Source organism: Oncorhynchus keta, chromosome 1 (assembly GCF_023373465.1).
Source record: "Oncorhynchus keta strain PuntledgeMale-10-30-2019 chromosome 1, Oket_V2, whole genome shotgun sequence".
In the NCBI taxonomy this organism is placed as follows: domain Eukaryota; kingdom Metazoa; phylum Chordata; class Actinopteri; order Salmoniformes; family Salmonidae; genus Oncorhynchus; species Oncorhynchus keta.
In genome coordinates, this window is record NC_068421.1 from 4030929 (window position 1) to 4047999 (window position 17071).

Sequence of the window (17071 nt, forward strand, 5' to 3'; positions counted from 1 at the left end):
CTGTCTCTGTGTAACTGTCTCTGTGTAACTGTCTCTAGTCTATGTGTAACTGTCTCTCTGTAACTGTCTCTCTGTAACTGTCTCTATGTAACTGTCTCTATGTAACTGTCTCTGTGTAACTGTCTCTGTGTAACTGTCTCTGTAACTGTCTCTGTAACTGTCTCTGTGTAACTGTCTCTGTGTAACTGTCTCTCTGTAACTGTCTCTGTGTAACTGTCTCTGTGTAACTGTCTCTGTGTAACTGTCTCTATGTAACTGTCTCTGTGTAACTGTCTCTGTGTAACTGTCTCTGTGTAACTGTCTCTGTAACTGTCTCTGTGTAACTGTCTCTGTAACTGTCTCTGTGTAACTGTCTCTGTGTAACTGTCTCTAGTCTATGTGTAACTGTCTCTCTGTAACTGTCTCTATGTAACTGTCTCTATGTAACTGTCTCTGTGTAACTGTCTCTGTGTAACTGTCTCTGTAACTGTCTCTGTAACTGTCTCTGTAACTGTCTCTGTGTAACTGTCTCTGTGTAACTGTCTCTGTAACTGTCTCTGTGTAACTGTCTCTAGTCTATGTGTAACTGTCTCTGTGTAACTGTCTCTGTGTAACTGTCTCTGTAACTGTCTCTGTGTAACTGTCTCTGTGTAACTGTCTCTGTAACTGTCTCTGTGTAACTGTCTCTGTGTGACTGTCTCTGTGTAACTGTCTCTGTGTAACTGTCTCTGTGTGACTGTCTCTGTGTAACTGTCTCTGTGTAACTGTCTCTGTGTGACTGTCTCTGTGTAACTGTCTCTGTGTGACTGTCTCTGTGTAACTGTCTCTGTGTGACTGTCTCTCTGTAACTGTCTCTCTGTAACTGTCTCTATGTAACTGTCTCTGTGTAACTGTCTCTGTGTAACTGTCTCTGTAACTGTCTCTGTGTAACTGTCTCTGTGTAACTGTCTCTGTGTAACTGTCTCTGTGTAACTGTCTCTAGTCTATGTGTAACTGTCTCTGTGTAACTGTCTCTGTGTAACTGTCTCTGTAACTGTCTCTATGTAACTGTCTCTGTGTAACTGTCTCTGTGTGACTGTCTCTGTGTGACTGTCTCTGTGTCTCTGTAACTGTCTCGGTGTAACTGTCTCGGTGTAACTGTCTCTGTGTAACTGTCTCTGTGTAACAGTCTCTGTGTAACTGTTTCTGTGTGACTGTCTCTGTGTGACTGTCTCTATGTAACTCTCTGTGTATCTGTCTCTGTAACTGTCTCTGTCGCTGTGTAACTGTCTCTGTGTAACTGTCTCTGTGTAACTTCATTCTCCACTGATCTACAACACCTATAGTATGTGTCTCTGTGTTACTGTCTCTGTGTAACTTAATTCTCCACCTTTTCGACAACACCTATAGTATGTGTCTCTGTGTGACTGTCTCTATGTAACTCTCTGTGTATCTGTCTCTGTAACTGTCTCTGTCGCTGTGTAACTGTCTCTGTGTAACTGTCTCTGTGTAACTTCATTCTCCACTGATCTACAACACCTATAGTATGTGTCTCTGTGTTACTGTCTCTGTGTAACTTCATTCTCCACTGATCGACAACACCTATAGTATGTGTCTCTCTATTTTTCTGTTGTGTCACTACTAACTATTTTCCCTTCAGTGTTTTTCTCCTTCAAAACTTTTCAACCTTTGCTGACTCTTTCTCCCCTAACGCCTATCTGTGTGTGTACGCGCGCGTGTGTGTGTGTGTGTGTGTGTGTGTGTGTCAGACTCTGAGCTCGGTGCAGAAGTTGGTGGACATTGAGCCTTCGCCCGTCAGTGCCATGAGGATGACGCTGGCACAGGTAGACCTAACCACTAGTCTCTACCCGCCAAGCCACCACCAACCATCTAGAGCCATAACATGACCCTGGCTGCTGCATGCTATCCACCCATTGTAATGACACATTATATCCATAACAAGCAGACGGATGAGCCTCAGCCATAACCGTGGTTGTTCAATGACTTTATACACGCTGAACGACCACAAGGTAGTAGTTGTGACCATGACCTCTGATGGTTGAGCTGTTATCATGGCTGTTCCACTACAACCATGTCAATGCTGTTCCACTACAACCATTACCACAACTATGGCTGTTCCACTACAACCATTACCACAACTATGGCTGTTCCACTACAACCATTACCACAACTATGGCTGTTCCACTACAACCATTACCACAACTATGGCTGTTCCACTACAACCATTACCACAACCATGGCTGTTCCACTACAACCATGTCAATGCTGTTCCACTACAACCATTACCACAACTATGGCTGTTCCACTACAACCATTACCACAACTATGGCTGTTCCACTACAACCATTACCACAACTATGGCTGTTCCACTACAACCATGACCATGGCTGTTCCACTACAACCATTACCACAACTATGGCTGTTCCACTACAACCATGACCACAACTATGGCTGTTCCACTACAACCATTACCACAACAATGGCTGTTCCACTACAACCATGACCATGGCTGTTCCACTACAACCATTACCACAACAATGGCTGTTCCACTACAACCATGACCATGGCTGTTCCACTACAACCATTACCACAACTATGGCTGTTCCACTACAACCATGACCATGGCTGTTCCACTACAACCATTACCACAGCTATGGCTGTTCCACTACAACCATCACCACAACTATGGCTGTTCCACTACAACCATTACCACAACTATGGCTGTTCCACTACAACCATTACCACAACTATGGCTGTTCCACTACAACCATTACCACAACTATGGCTGTTCCACTACAACCATTACCACAACTATGGCTGTTCCACTACAACCATTACCACAACAATGGCTGTTCCACTACAACCATTACCATGCTGTTCCACTACAACCATTACCACAACTATGGCTGTTCCACTACAACCATTACCATGCTGTTCCACTACAACCATTACCACAACTATGGCTGTTCCACTACAACCATTACCACAACTATGGCTGTTCCACTACATCCATTACCACAGCTATGGCTGTTCCACTACAACCATTGCCACAACCATGGCTGTTCCACTACAACCATGTCAATGCTGTTCCACTACAACCATTACCACAGCTATGGCTGTTCCACTACAACCATTACCACAACTATTGCTGTTCCACTACAACCATTACCACAACTATGGCTGTTCCACTACAACGATTACCACAGCTATGGCTGTTCCACTACAACCATTACCACAACTATGGCTGTTCCACTACAACCATTACCACAACTATGGCTGTTCCACTACAACCATTACCACAACTATGGCTGTTCCACTACATCCATTACCACAACCATGGCTGTTCCACTACATCCATTACCACAACTATGGCTGTTCCACTACAACCATTACCACAACTATGGCTGTTCCACTACAACCATTACCACAACTATGGCTGTTCCACTACAACCATTACCACAGCTATGGCTGTTCCACTACAACCATTACCACAGCTATGGCTGTTCCACTACAACCATGACCATGGCTGTTCCACTACAACCATTACCACAGCTATGGCTGTTCCACTACAACCATTACCACAACTATGGCTGTTCCACTACAACCATTACCACAACTATGGCTGTTCCACTACAACCATGACCATGGCTGTTCCACTACAACCATTACCACAGCTATGGCTGTTCCACTACAACCATTACCACAACTATGGCTGTTCCACTACAACCATTACCACAACTATGGCTGTTCCACTACAACCATTACCACAACTATGGCTGTTCCACTACAACCATTACCATGCTGTTCCACTACAACCATTACCACAACTATGGCTGTTCCACTACAACCATTACCACAACTATGGCTGTTCCACTACAACCATTACCACAACTATGGCTGTTCCACTACAACCATTACCACAACTATGGCTGTTCCACTACAACCATTACCACAACTATGGCTGTTCCACTACAACCATTACCACAACTATGGCTGTTCCACTACAACCATTACCACAACTATGGCTGTTCCACTACAACCATTACCACAACTATGGCTGTTCCACTACATCCATTACCACAGCTATGGCTGTTCCACTACAACCATTACCACAACTATGGCTGTTCCACTACAACCATTACCACAACTATGGCTGTTCCACTACAACCATTACCACAACTATGGCTGTTCCACTACAACCATTACCACAACTATGGCTGTTCCACTACAACCATTACCACAGCTATGGCTGTTCCACTACAACCATTACCACAACCATGGCTGTTCCACTAGAACCATTACCACAACTATGGCTGTTCCACTACAACCATTACCACAACTATGGCTGTTCCACTACAACCATTACCACAACTATGGCTGTTCCACTACAACCATTACCACAACTATGGCTGTTCCACTACAACCATTACCACAACCATGGCTGTTCCACTACAACCATTACCACAACTATGGCTGTTCCACTACAACCATTACCACAACCATGGCTGTTCCTCTACAACCATTACCACAACCATGGCTGTTCCACTACAACCATTACCACAACCATGGCTGTTCCACTACAACCATTACCACAACTATGGCTGTTCCACTACAACCATTACCACAACCATGGCTGTTCCACTACAACCATTACCACAACTATGGCTGTTCCACTACAACCATTACCACAACTATGGCTGTTCCACTACAACCATTACCACAACTATGGCTGTTCCACTACAACCATTACCACAACTATGGCTGTTCCACTACAACCATTACCACAACTATGGCTGTTCCACTACAACCATTACCACAACTATGGCTGTTCCACTACAACCATGACCATGGCTGTTCCACTACAACCATTACCACAGCTATGGCTGTTCCACTACAACCATCACCACAACTATGGCTGTTCCACTACAACCATTACCACAACTATGGCTGTTCCACTACAACCATTACCACAACTATGGCTGTTCCACTACAACCATTACCACAACTATGGCTGTTCCACTACAACCATTACCACAACAATGGCTGTTCCACTACAACCATTACCATGCTGTTCCACTACAACCATTACCACAACTATGGCTGTTCCACTACAACCATTACCACAACTATGGCTGTTCCACTACAACCATTACCACAACTATGGCTGTTCCACTACAACCATTACCACAACTATGGCTGTTCCACTACATCCATTACCACAGCTATGGCTGTTCCACTACAACCATTGCACAACCATGGCTGTTCCACTACAACCATGTCAATGCTGTTCCACTACAACCATTACCACAGCTATGGCTGTTCCACTACAACCATTACCACAGCTATGGCTGTTCCACTACAACCATTACCACAACTATGGCTGTTCCACTACAACGATTACCACAGCTATGGCTGTTCCACTACAACCATTACCACAACTATGGCTGTTCCACTACAACCATTACCACAACTATGGCTGTTCCACTACAACCATTACCACAACTATGGCTGTTCCACTACATCCATTACCACAACCATGGCTGTTCCACTACATCCATTACCACAACTATGGCTGTTCCACTACAACCATTACCACAACTATGGCTGTTCCACTACAACCATTACCACAACTATGGCTGTTCCACTACAACCATTACCACAACTATGGCTGTTCCACTACAACCATTACCATGCTGTTCCACTACAACCATTACCACAACTATGGCTGTTCCACTACAACCATTACCACAACTATGGCTGTTCCACTACAACCATTACCACAACTATGGCTGTTCCACTACAACCATTACCACAACTATGGCTGTTCCACTACAACCATTACCACAACTATGGCTGTTCCACTACAACCATTACCACAACTATGGCTGTTCCACTACAACCATTACCACAACTATGGCTGTTCCACTACATCCATTACCACAGCTATGGCTGTTCCACTACAACCATTACCACAACTATGGCTGTTCCACTACAACCATTACCACAACTATGGCTGTTCCACTACAACCATTACCACAACTATGGCTGTTCCACTACAACCAGTACCACAACCATGGCTGTTCCACTACAACCATTACCACAGCTATGGCTGTTCCACTAGAACCATTACCACAACCATGGCTGTTCCACTACAACCATTACCACAACTATGGCTGTTCCACTACAACCATTACCACAACCATGGCTGTTCCTCTACAACCATTACCACAACCATGGCTGTTCCACTACAACCATTACCACAACCATGGCTGTTCCACTACAACCATTACCACAACTATGGCTGTTCCACTACAACCATTACCACAACCATGGCTGTTCCACTACAACCATTACCACAACTATGGCTGTTCCACTACAACCATTACCACAACTATGGCTGTTCCACTACAACCATTACCACAACTATGGCTGTTCCACTACAACCATTACCACAACTATGGCTGTTCCACTACAACCATTACCACAACTATGGCTGTTCCACTACAACCATTACCACAACTATGGCTGTTCCACTACAACCATGACCATGGCTGTTCCACTACAACCATTACCACAGCTATGGCTGTTCCACTACAACCATCACCACAACTATGGCTGTTCCACTACAACCATTACCACAACTATGGCTGTTCCACTACAACCATTACCACAACTATGGCTGTTCCACTACAACCATTACCACAACTATGGCTGTTCCACTACAACCATTACCACAACAATGGCTGTTCCACTACAACCATTACCATGCTGTTCCACTACAACCATTACCACAACTATGGCTGTTCCACTACAACCATTACCACAACTATGGCTGTTCCACTACAACCATTACCACAACTATGGCTGTTCCACTACAACCATTACCACAACTATGGCTGTTCCACTACATCCATTACCACAGCTATGGCTGTTCCACTACAACCATTGCCACAACCATGGCTGTTCCACTACAACCATGTCAATGCTGTTCCACTACAACCATTACCACAGCTATGGCTGTTCCACTACAACCATTACCACAGCTATGGCTGTTCCACTACAACCATTACCACAACTATGGCTGTTCCACTACAACGATTACCACAGCTATGGCTGTTCCACTACAACCATTACCACAACTATGGCTGTTCCACTACAACCATTACCACAACTATGGCTGTTCCACTACAACCATTACCACAACTATGGCTGTTCCACTACATCCATTACCACAACCATGGCTGTTCCACTACATCCATTACCACAACTATGGCTGTTCCACTACAACCATTACCACAACTATGGCTGTTCCACTACAACCATTACCACAACTATGGCTGTTCCACTACAACCATTACCACAACTATGGCTGTTCCACTACAACCATTACCATGCTGTTCCACTACAACCATTACCACAACTATGGCTGTTCCACTACAACCATTACCACAACTATGGCTGTTCCACTACAACCATTACCACAACTATGGCTGTTCCACTACAACCATTACCACAACTATGGCTGTTCCACTACAACCATTACCACAACTATGGCTGTTCCACTACATCCATTACCACAGCTATGGCTGTTCCACTACAACCATTACCACAACTATGGCTGTTCCACTACAACCATTACCACAACTATGGCTGTTCCACTACAACCATTACCACAACTATGGCTGTTCCACTACAACCATTACCACAACCATGGCTGTTCCACTACAACCATTACCACAGCTATGGCTGTTCCACTAGAACCATTACCACAACCATGGCTGTTCCACTACAACCATTACCACAACTATGGCTGTTCCACTACAACCATTACCACAACCATGGCTGTTCCTCTACAACCATTACCACAACCATGGCTGTTCCACTACAACCATTACCACAACCATGGCTGTTCCACTACAACCATTACCACAACTATGGCTGTTCCACTACAACCATTACCACAACCATGGCTGTTCCACTACAACCATTACCACAACTATGGCTGTTCCACTACAACCATTACCACAACTATGGCTGTTCCACTACAACCATTACCACAACTATGGCTGTTCCACTACAACCATTACCACAACTATGGCTGTTCCACTACAACCATTACCACAACTATGGCTGTTCCACTACAACCATTACCACAACTATGGCTGTTCCACTACAACCATGACCATGGCTGTTCCACTACAACCATTACCACAGCTATGGCTGTTCCACTACAACCATCACCACAACTATGGCTGTTCCACTACAACCATTACCACAACTATGGCTGTTCCACTACAACCATTACCACAACTATGGCTGTTCCACTACAACCATTACCACAACTATGGCTGTTCCACTACAACCATTACCACAACAATGGCTGTTCCACTACAACCATTACCATGCTGTTCCACTACAACCATTACCACAACTATGGCTGTTCCACTACAACCATTACCACAACTATGGCTGTTCCACTACAACCATTACCACAACTATGGCTGTTCCACTACAACCATTACCACAACTATGGCTGTTCCACTACATCCATTACCACAGCTATGGCTGTTCCACTACAACCATTGCCACAACCATGGCTGTTCCACTACAACCATGTCAATGCTGTTCCACTACAACCATTACCACAGCTATGGCTGTTCCACTACAACCATTACCACAGCTATGGCTGTTCCACTACAACCATTACCACAACTATGGCTGTTCCACTACAACGATTACCACAGCTATGGCTGTTCCACTACAACCATTACCACAACTATGGCTGTTCCACTACAACCATTACCACAACTATGGCTGTTCCACTACAACCATTACCACAACTATGGCTGTTCCACTACATCCATTACCACAACCATGGCTGTTCCACTACATCCATTACCACAACTATGGCTGTTCCACTACAACCATTACCACAACTATGGCTGTTCCACTACAACCATTACCACAACTATGGCTGTTCCACTACAACCATTACCACAACTATGGCTGTTCCACTACAACCATTACCATGCTGTTCCACTACAACCATTACCACAACTATGGCTGTTCCACTACAACCATTACCACAACTATGGCTGTTCCACTACAACCATTACCACAACTATGGCTGTTCCACTACAACCATTACCACAAATATGGCTGTTCCACTACAACCATTACCACAACTATGGCTGTTCCACTACAACCATTACCACAACTATGGCTGTTCCACTACAACCATTACCACAACTATGGCTGTTCCACTACATCCATTAGCACAGCTATGGCTGTTCCACTACAACCATTACCACAACTATGGCTGTTCCACTACAACCATTACCACAACTATGGCTGTTCCACTACAACCATTACCACAACTATGGCTGTTCCACTACAACCATTACCACAACCATGGCTGTTCCACTACAACCATTACCACAGCTATGGCTGTTCCACTAGAACCATTACCACAACCATGGCTGTTCCACTAGAACCATTACCACAACCATGGCTGTTCCACTAGAACCATTACCACAACTATGGCTGTTCCACTACAACCATTACCACAACTATGGCTGTTCCACTACAACCATTACCACAACTATGGCTGTTCCACTACAACCATTACCACAACTATGGCTGTTCCACTACAACCATTACCACAACCATGGCTGTTCCACTACAACCATTACCACAACTATGGCTGTTCCACTACAACCATTACCACAACCATGGCTGTTCCTCTACAACCATTACCACAACCATGGCTGTTCCACTACAACCATTACCACAACCATGGCTGTTCCACTACAACCATTACCACAACTATGGCTGTTCCACTACAACCATTACCACAACCATGGCTGTTCCTCTACAACCATTACCACAACCATGGCTGTTCCACTACAACCATTACCACAGCTATGGCTGTTCCACTACAACCATTACCACAACCATGGCTGTTCCACTAGAACCATTACCACAACTATGGCTGTTCCACTACAACCATTACCACAACCATGGCTGTTCCTCTACAACCATTACCACAACCATGGCTGTTCCACTACAACCATTACCACAGCTATGGCTGTTCCACTACAACCATTACCACAACCATGGCTGTTCCACTAGAACCATTACCACAACTATGGCTGTTCCACTACAACCATTACCACAACTATGGCTGTTCCACTACAACCATTACCACAACTATGGCTGTTCCACTACAACCATTACCACAACTATGGCTGTTCCACTACAACCATTACCACAACTATGGCTGTTCCACTACAACCATTACCACAACCATGGCTGTTCCACTACAACCATTACCACAACTATGGCTGTTCCACTACAACCATTACCACAACCATGGCTGTTCCTCTACAACCATTACCACAACCATGGCTGTTCCACTACAACCATTACCACAACCATGGCTGTTCCACTACAACCATTACCACAACCATGGCTGTTCCACTACAACCATTACCACAACTATGGCTGTTCCACTACATCCATTACCACAACCATGGCTGTTCTACAGTGACCATAAACGTGACCATGTCCGGAAGCATGACAGGGGCTGTAGAATCTTGACCGTTGCATTCTACCCATACACATGCTGCCATGACCCGGTGGCCGTTGAACCGTGACGGTTCGTCAGTCATTATGACCGTTTAACAATTAGCTTGCCGTTTATGATCTGTTCCCACCAAGACCAAGGATTTTGAACCATGACCACTAATGGTTGTACGTTCAGAAAGCTTGCTGTAACATATATCATCTAAGTCATTAGCCCATTCCTCCAGGTCACCTACAGTAGGTATATTAACTGAGCCTAAATCTGCAGCTGTATAATAAGTCCCATTCACACATTAAGCTGCTACTGTTCAACACATTATAGCTGATTTGAATTGTACAGATAGTTAAAATGACACACACGATAGAGGTGACCGTTAGGGGGGGTTGAGGTGACCGTTAGGGGGTTGAGGTGACCGTTAGGGGGTTGAGGTGACCGTTAGGGGGTTGAGGTGACCGTTAGGGGGTTGAGGTGACCGTTAGGGGGTTGAGGTGACCGTTAGGGGGTTGGGGTGACCGTTAGGGGGGTTGAGGTGACCGTTAGGGGGGTTGAGGTGACCGATAGGGGGTTGAGGTGACCGATAGGGGGGTTGAGGTGACCGTTAGGGGGGGGGGTTGGGGTGACCGTTAGGGGGTTGAGGTGACCGTTAGGGGGGTTGAGGTGACCGTTAGGGGGGGTTGAGGTGACCGTTAGGGGGGGTTGAGGTGACCGTTAGGGGGGCGGTTGAGGTGACGTTAGGGGGCGGTTGAGGTGACCGTTAGGGGGTTGAGGTGACCGTTAGGGGGTTGAGGTGACCGTTAGGGGGTTGAGGTGACCGTTAGGGGGCTGAGGTGACCGTTAGGGGGCGGTTGAGGTGACCGTTAGGGGGGGCGGTTGAGGTGACCGTTAGGGGGCGGTTGAGGTGACCGTTAGGGGGTTGAGGTGACCGTTAGGGGGTTGGGGTGACCGTTAGGGGGGTTGGGGTGACCTAGGGGGTTGAGGTGACCGTTAGGGGGTTGAGGTGACCGTTAGGGGGTTGAGGTGACCGTTAGGGGGTTGAGGTGACCGTTAGGGGGGTTGAGGTGACCGTTAGGGGGTTGAGGTGACCGTTAGGGGGAGGTTGAGGTGACCGTCAGGGGGGGGGTTGAGGTGACCGTTAGGGGGTTGAGGTGACCGTTAGGGGGTTGAGGTGACCTAGGGTTAGGGGGTTGAGGTGACCGTTAGGGAGGGGTTGAGGTGACCGTTAGGGGGGTTGAGGTGACTGTTAGGGGGTTGAGGGGTCTGGCGTTGATTCTGACTGGTTGTTGTGTGTTAATGCAGTGTATAGAAGGGGAGTGGATATGTATTACTGGGCTAGGAAGTTAAGGGATGGGCTCCATTGGGAAGAAACACAGACACACACATAGATTGTGTTAGAAGTGCACGGCTCACAACACACACACATTTTCTCTATTATCTCAAGGCAAGCAATAGAAGACTTGTTGTTCTCTTTCTCAATTAAATTAAATTCGCATGGCTATCTTGGCATGTTAAACATATGTTTACATTGCCGAAGCGAGTGAAATTGATCATTAACAAAAGTCAAATAAACACTCACAAAAGTTTCAGAGGAATAGAGACATTTCAAATGTCATATTATGGCTGTATAGTGTTGTAATGATAAGGCAAATAGTTAAATTACAAAAGGGAAAATAAATAAACATAACTCTCTCTCCTCTCCCTCTGTTTAAAAAATGTCTCCTCACTCTCCTCCTCCCTCTGTTTCAAATCAGCCTCTTTCTCTCCTCTCCTCCCTCTGTTTCAAATCAGCCTCTTTCTCTCCTCTCCCTCTGTTTCAAATCAGCCTCTTTCTCTCCTCTCCTCCCTCTGTTTCAAATCAGCCTATTTCTCTCCTCTCCTCCCTCTGTTTCAATTCAGCCTCTTTCTCTCCTCACCCTCTGTTTCAAAACCAGCCTCTTTCTCTCCTCTCCTCCCTCTGTTTCAAAATCAGCCTCTTTCTCTCCTCTCCTCCCTCTGTTTCAAATCAGCCTCTTTCTCTCCTCTCCTCCCTCTGTTTCAAATCAGCCTCTTTCTCTCCTCTCCCTCTGTTTCAAAATCAGCCTATTTCTCTCCTCTCCTCCCTCTGTTTCAAATCAGCCTCTTTCTCTCCTCTCCCTCTGTTTCAAATCAGCCTCTTTCTCTCCTCTCCTCCCTCTGTTTCAAATCAGCCTCTTTCTCTCCTCTCCTCTCCCTCTATTTCAAATCAGCCTCTTTCTCTCCTCCCTCTGTTTCAATTCAGCCTCTTTCTCTCCTCACCCTCTGTTTCAAATCAGCCTCTTTCTCTCCTCCCTCTGTTTCAAATCAGCCTCTTTCTCTCCTCTCCTCTCCCTCTGTTTCAAATCAGCCTCTTTCTCTCCTCCCTCTGTTTCAATTCAGCCTCTTTCTCTCCTCACCCTCTGTTTCAAATCAGCCTCTTTCTCTCCTCTCCCTCTGTTTCAAATCAGCCTCTTTCTCTCCTCCCTCTGTTTCAAATCAGCCTATTTTCCAAGAAGATTTTATTAGCAGCAGCTGTCACTCACACCTAGTTGTTGCATCTAATTTTCTGGTGTATGTATGTGAGAGGGAGCTTCTTCTAAAGTGGGACTGTACTAGGTGTGGTTGTTAGCTGTATCTACTGAGACTGTACTAGATGTGGTTGTTAGCTGTATCTACTGAGACTGTACTAGGTGTGGTTGTTAGCTGTATCTACTGAGACTGTACTAGGTGTGGTTGTTAGCTGTATCTACTGAGACTGTACTAGGTGTGGTTGTTAGCTGTATCTACTGAGACTGTACTAGGTGTGGTTGTTAGCTGTATCTACTGAGACTGTACTAGGTGTGGTTGTTAGCTGTATCCACTGAGACTGTGGTTGTTAGCTGTATCTACTGAGACTGTACTAGGTGTGGTTGTTAGCTGTATCCACTGAGACTGTACTAGGTGTGGTTGTTAGCTGTATCCACTGAGACTGTACTAGGTGTGGTTGTTAGCTGTATCCACTGAGACTGCACTAGGTGTGGTTGTTAGCTGTATCTACTGAGACTGTACTAGGTGTGGTTGTTAGCTGTATCCACTGAGACTGTACTAGGTGTGGTTGTTGGCTGTATCCACTGAGACTGTACTAGGTGTGGTTGTTGGCTGTATCCACTGAGACTGTACTAGGTGTGGTTGTTAGCTGTATCCACTGAGACTGTACTAGGTGTGGTTGTTAGCTGTATCTACTGAGACTGTACTAGGTGTGGTTGTTAGCTGTATCTACTGAGACTGTACTAGGTGTGGTTGTTAGCTGTATCTACTGAGACTGTACTAGGTGTGGTTGTTAGCTGTATCTACTGAGACTGTACTAGGTGTGGTTGTTAGCTGTATCTACTGAGACTGTACTAGGTGTGGTTGTTAGCTGTATCTACTGAGACTGTACTAGGTGTGGTTGTTAGCTGTATCCACTGAGACTGTACTAGGTGTGGTTGTTAGCTGTATCCACTGAGACTGTACTAGGTGTGGTTGTTAGCTGTATCCACTGAGACTGTACTAGGTGTGGTTGTGTGGGGTAATGATGACCCTACAGTAGTTTTTCGGGGAGACTTCATTTAATTTAGGATAGGAGAATCACATTCCATCATTTCCATGGTAACCGTTTAGGAAAAACGTGTTGTGTTCCTCTTATCTCCATGGTAACTGTGTGTGTGTGTGTGTGTGTGTGTGTGTGTGTGTGTGTGTGTGTGTGTGTGTGTGTGTGTGTGTGTGTGTGTGTGTTTTGTAGAGTCGTAAGTTGGAGACAGACACGGGGAGCCAGACAGAGGAGCACAGTCTGAACAAGGAGGCCAGGAAATGGGCCACCAGAATGGCCCGAGAACACAAGAACATTGTCCACTACAAGAGAGTGAGTCTACACACAACCACGCACACTAGTTGTTCATGTTGGTCCACACCGTCTTTAAATACAAGATGTGATTTTAGTCTGTAATTTTGAAGTGTGTGTGTGTGTGCCGTTAGAGCCTGGAGGAGTGTGAGACACTGGGAGTCCCTCAAACGGAGCAGGGCCGGCTTGATCTGGAGCTGAAGATAGAGGATACCAAAGAGAGCATCCGCAAGGCTGAGGTTTGTGTTTGTTAGAAGAAAGGTAGACCTACAGGCTGCAGTATACCCTCTTTCCCCCAGCTCTCTAAGTACAGTTGTCACTCCATGGATTCTCTCAGAGACAGCCTGTCAGACTGTGAATCAGATCAATGCATCTCCTCTCCTTCCTTTGATGTCCAGGCTGTATCACATCCGGCTGTGATTGGTCCCATTGGGCGGTGCACAATTGGCCCATCTTCTTCCTGGTTTAGCCGGGGTAGGCTGTCGTTATAAATAAGAATTTGTTCTTAACTGACTTGCCTAATTAAATAAAGGTTAAATAAAAAATAATATCTGTCCTCTCGGTCTCTGATTTCCCTCTCTCTGGCACCCCCTGCTGGCTGATGTAGTCATAGCGCCCACAGACAGAGATGAGAAATTCACACGGATATGAACCACTCTCCACATCGCCCCTCCCTCCAACTCTCTCCACCTCCCTTTCTGTCTACCTCCCCTCCCTCCCCCTCTCTCTCCCAGCCCCCATTATCTCCTGCTGTCTGTTGAATGTCTGAGTCCATTTGGATCTAATGGGTCCTGAGGGGAGGAGCAGAGCCAGGACAACCAATAGTCTATGACGGGTGGGGTCAGAGGAGGAAGCATTAGTGATGAAAGTGTACTCAATAATTAACAACATTCCACTTCCTGATACTGATCAGACATTAAAGGGCTTTTATCTCCATGAAAATGTACTGTAATGAGTTTATCTCCCTGTACTTCCTTTGTACATACAGTACCTGTGAAAGGTTTGGACACACCTACTCATTCAAGGGTTTTTATTTATTTTTTACTATTTTCTACATTGTAAAATAACAGTCAAGACAACAACACTATGAAATAACACATATGGAATCCTGCAGTAACCAAAAAAAGTGTTAAAGAAATATAAATATAAATAAATATATTTTAGATTTTAGATTCTTTAAAGTAGCCACCCTTTGCTTTGATAACAGCTTTGCACACTCTTGGCATTCTCTCAACCAGCTTCATGAGGAATGCTTTTCCAACAGTCTTGAAGGGGTTCCGAGATATGCTGAGCACTTGTTGGCTGCTTTTCCTTCACTCTGCGGTCCAACTCATCCCAAACCATCTGAATTGGTTTGAGGTCGGGCCAGGTCATCTGATGCAGCACTACATCACTCTCCTTCTTGGTCAAATAGCCCTTACACAGCCTGGAGGTGTGTTGGGTCATTGTCCTGTTGTTGAAAAACAAATGATAGTCCCACTAAGCCCAAACCAGATGTTATGGCGTATCACTGCAGAATGCTGTTGTAACCATGCTGGTTAAATGTGCCTTGAATTCTAAATAAATCACTGACAGTGTCACCAGCAAAGCACCGCCACACCATCAAACCTCCTCCTCCATGCTTCACGGTGGGAACCACACAAGCGGAGATCATCCGTTCACCTACTCTGCATCTCACAGAGACACGGCGGTTTGAACCAAAAATCTCAAATGTGGACGCATGAGACCAAAGGACAGATTTCCACCAGTCTAATGTCCATTGCTCGTGTTTCTTGGCCCAAACAAGTTTCTTATTATTATTGGTGTCCTTTAGTATTGGTTTCGTTCAGCAATTCGACCACGAAGGCCTTGAAGAAACTTTCAAAGTTCTTGATATTTTCCGGCTTGACTGACGTTCATGTCATAAAGTAATGATGGACTGCCGTTTCTCTTTGCTTATTTGAGCTGTTCTTGACATAATATGGACTTGGTCTTTTACCAAATAGGGCTATCTTCTGTATACCATGTCACAACACAACTGATTGGCTCAAACGCATTATGAAGGAAAGAAATTCCAGGTGACTACATCAGATGGTTGAGAGAATTCCAAAAGTGTGCAAAGCTGTCATCAAGGCAAAGGGTGGCTACTCTGAAAAATCTCAAATATATTTTGATTTGTTTAACACTTTTTTGGATACTACATTTCATAGTTGTGATGTCTTCACTAATATTATACAATGTAGAACATAGTAAAGATAAAGAAAAACCCTTGAATGAGGAGTGGGTGTGTCCACTCTTTTGACTGGTAGTGTACATACTACTTATCTGGGATAGATTGAGTGTTGATGGGATAGATTGAGTCCTCCAACGTCCCGTGTCAGTTATATTGATTACCAAGCAGTGTGTGTAACCTCTCTCACTCCAGACAGTAAAGCTGAAGGCAGAGGCTCGTCTGGACCTGCTGAGACAGGTGGGCGTTGCCGTGGATACCTGGCTGAAGAGCGCCATGAACCAGGTGATGGAGGAGCTGGAAAATGAGCGCTGGGCTACAGTAAACTACACTACCCACGATCCCTCACTCTCGGTGAGACACCTGCCCTCCCTCCCTCACACTACACCACCGTCCCTCATTTTGAAGGAAACTACCCACAATCCCTCACTACACTCCCTGCAATGCC

General features: G+C 45.4%; 1 protein-coding gene and 1 long non-coding RNA gene across 5 annotated transcripts in view; both read left to right on the forward strand.

Annotated features, from left to right (window-relative positions):
• The window catches only part of LOC118378489 (F-BAR and double SH3 domains protein 2-like), a 152587-nt gene that overhangs the window by 114491 nt on the left and 21025 nt on the right, over window positions 1-17071 (forward strand). The window contains exons 11-14 of one of the 2 annotated variants that reach the window (XM_052460682.1): window positions 1728-1802; window positions 14316-14435; window positions 14549-14653; window positions 16819-16977. In XM_052460682.1, coding sequence (XP_052316642.1) covers window positions 1728-1802; window positions 14316-14435; window positions 14549-14653; window positions 16819-16977 — 459 coding nt within the window. The remainder of the gene's footprint in view (window positions 1-1727; window positions 1803-14315; window positions 14436-14548; window positions 14654-16818; window positions 16978-17071) is intronic. The other variant, XM_052460697.1, reaches the window with a different exon arrangement.
• Window positions 11936-14310, forward strand: LOC127906919 (uncharacterized). 3 transcript variants are annotated; one of them, XR_008063077.1, is made up of 3 exons: window positions 11936-13393; window positions 13570-13606; window positions 13755-14310. It is a non-coding gene; the product is annotated as an uncharacterized LOC127906919 (long non-coding RNA). The 3 variants fall into 3 exon arrangements; XR_008063074.1 differs by having other exon boundaries at window positions 13570-14310; XR_008063076.1 differs by lacking the exon at window positions 13570-13606 and having other exon boundaries at window positions 11936-13356.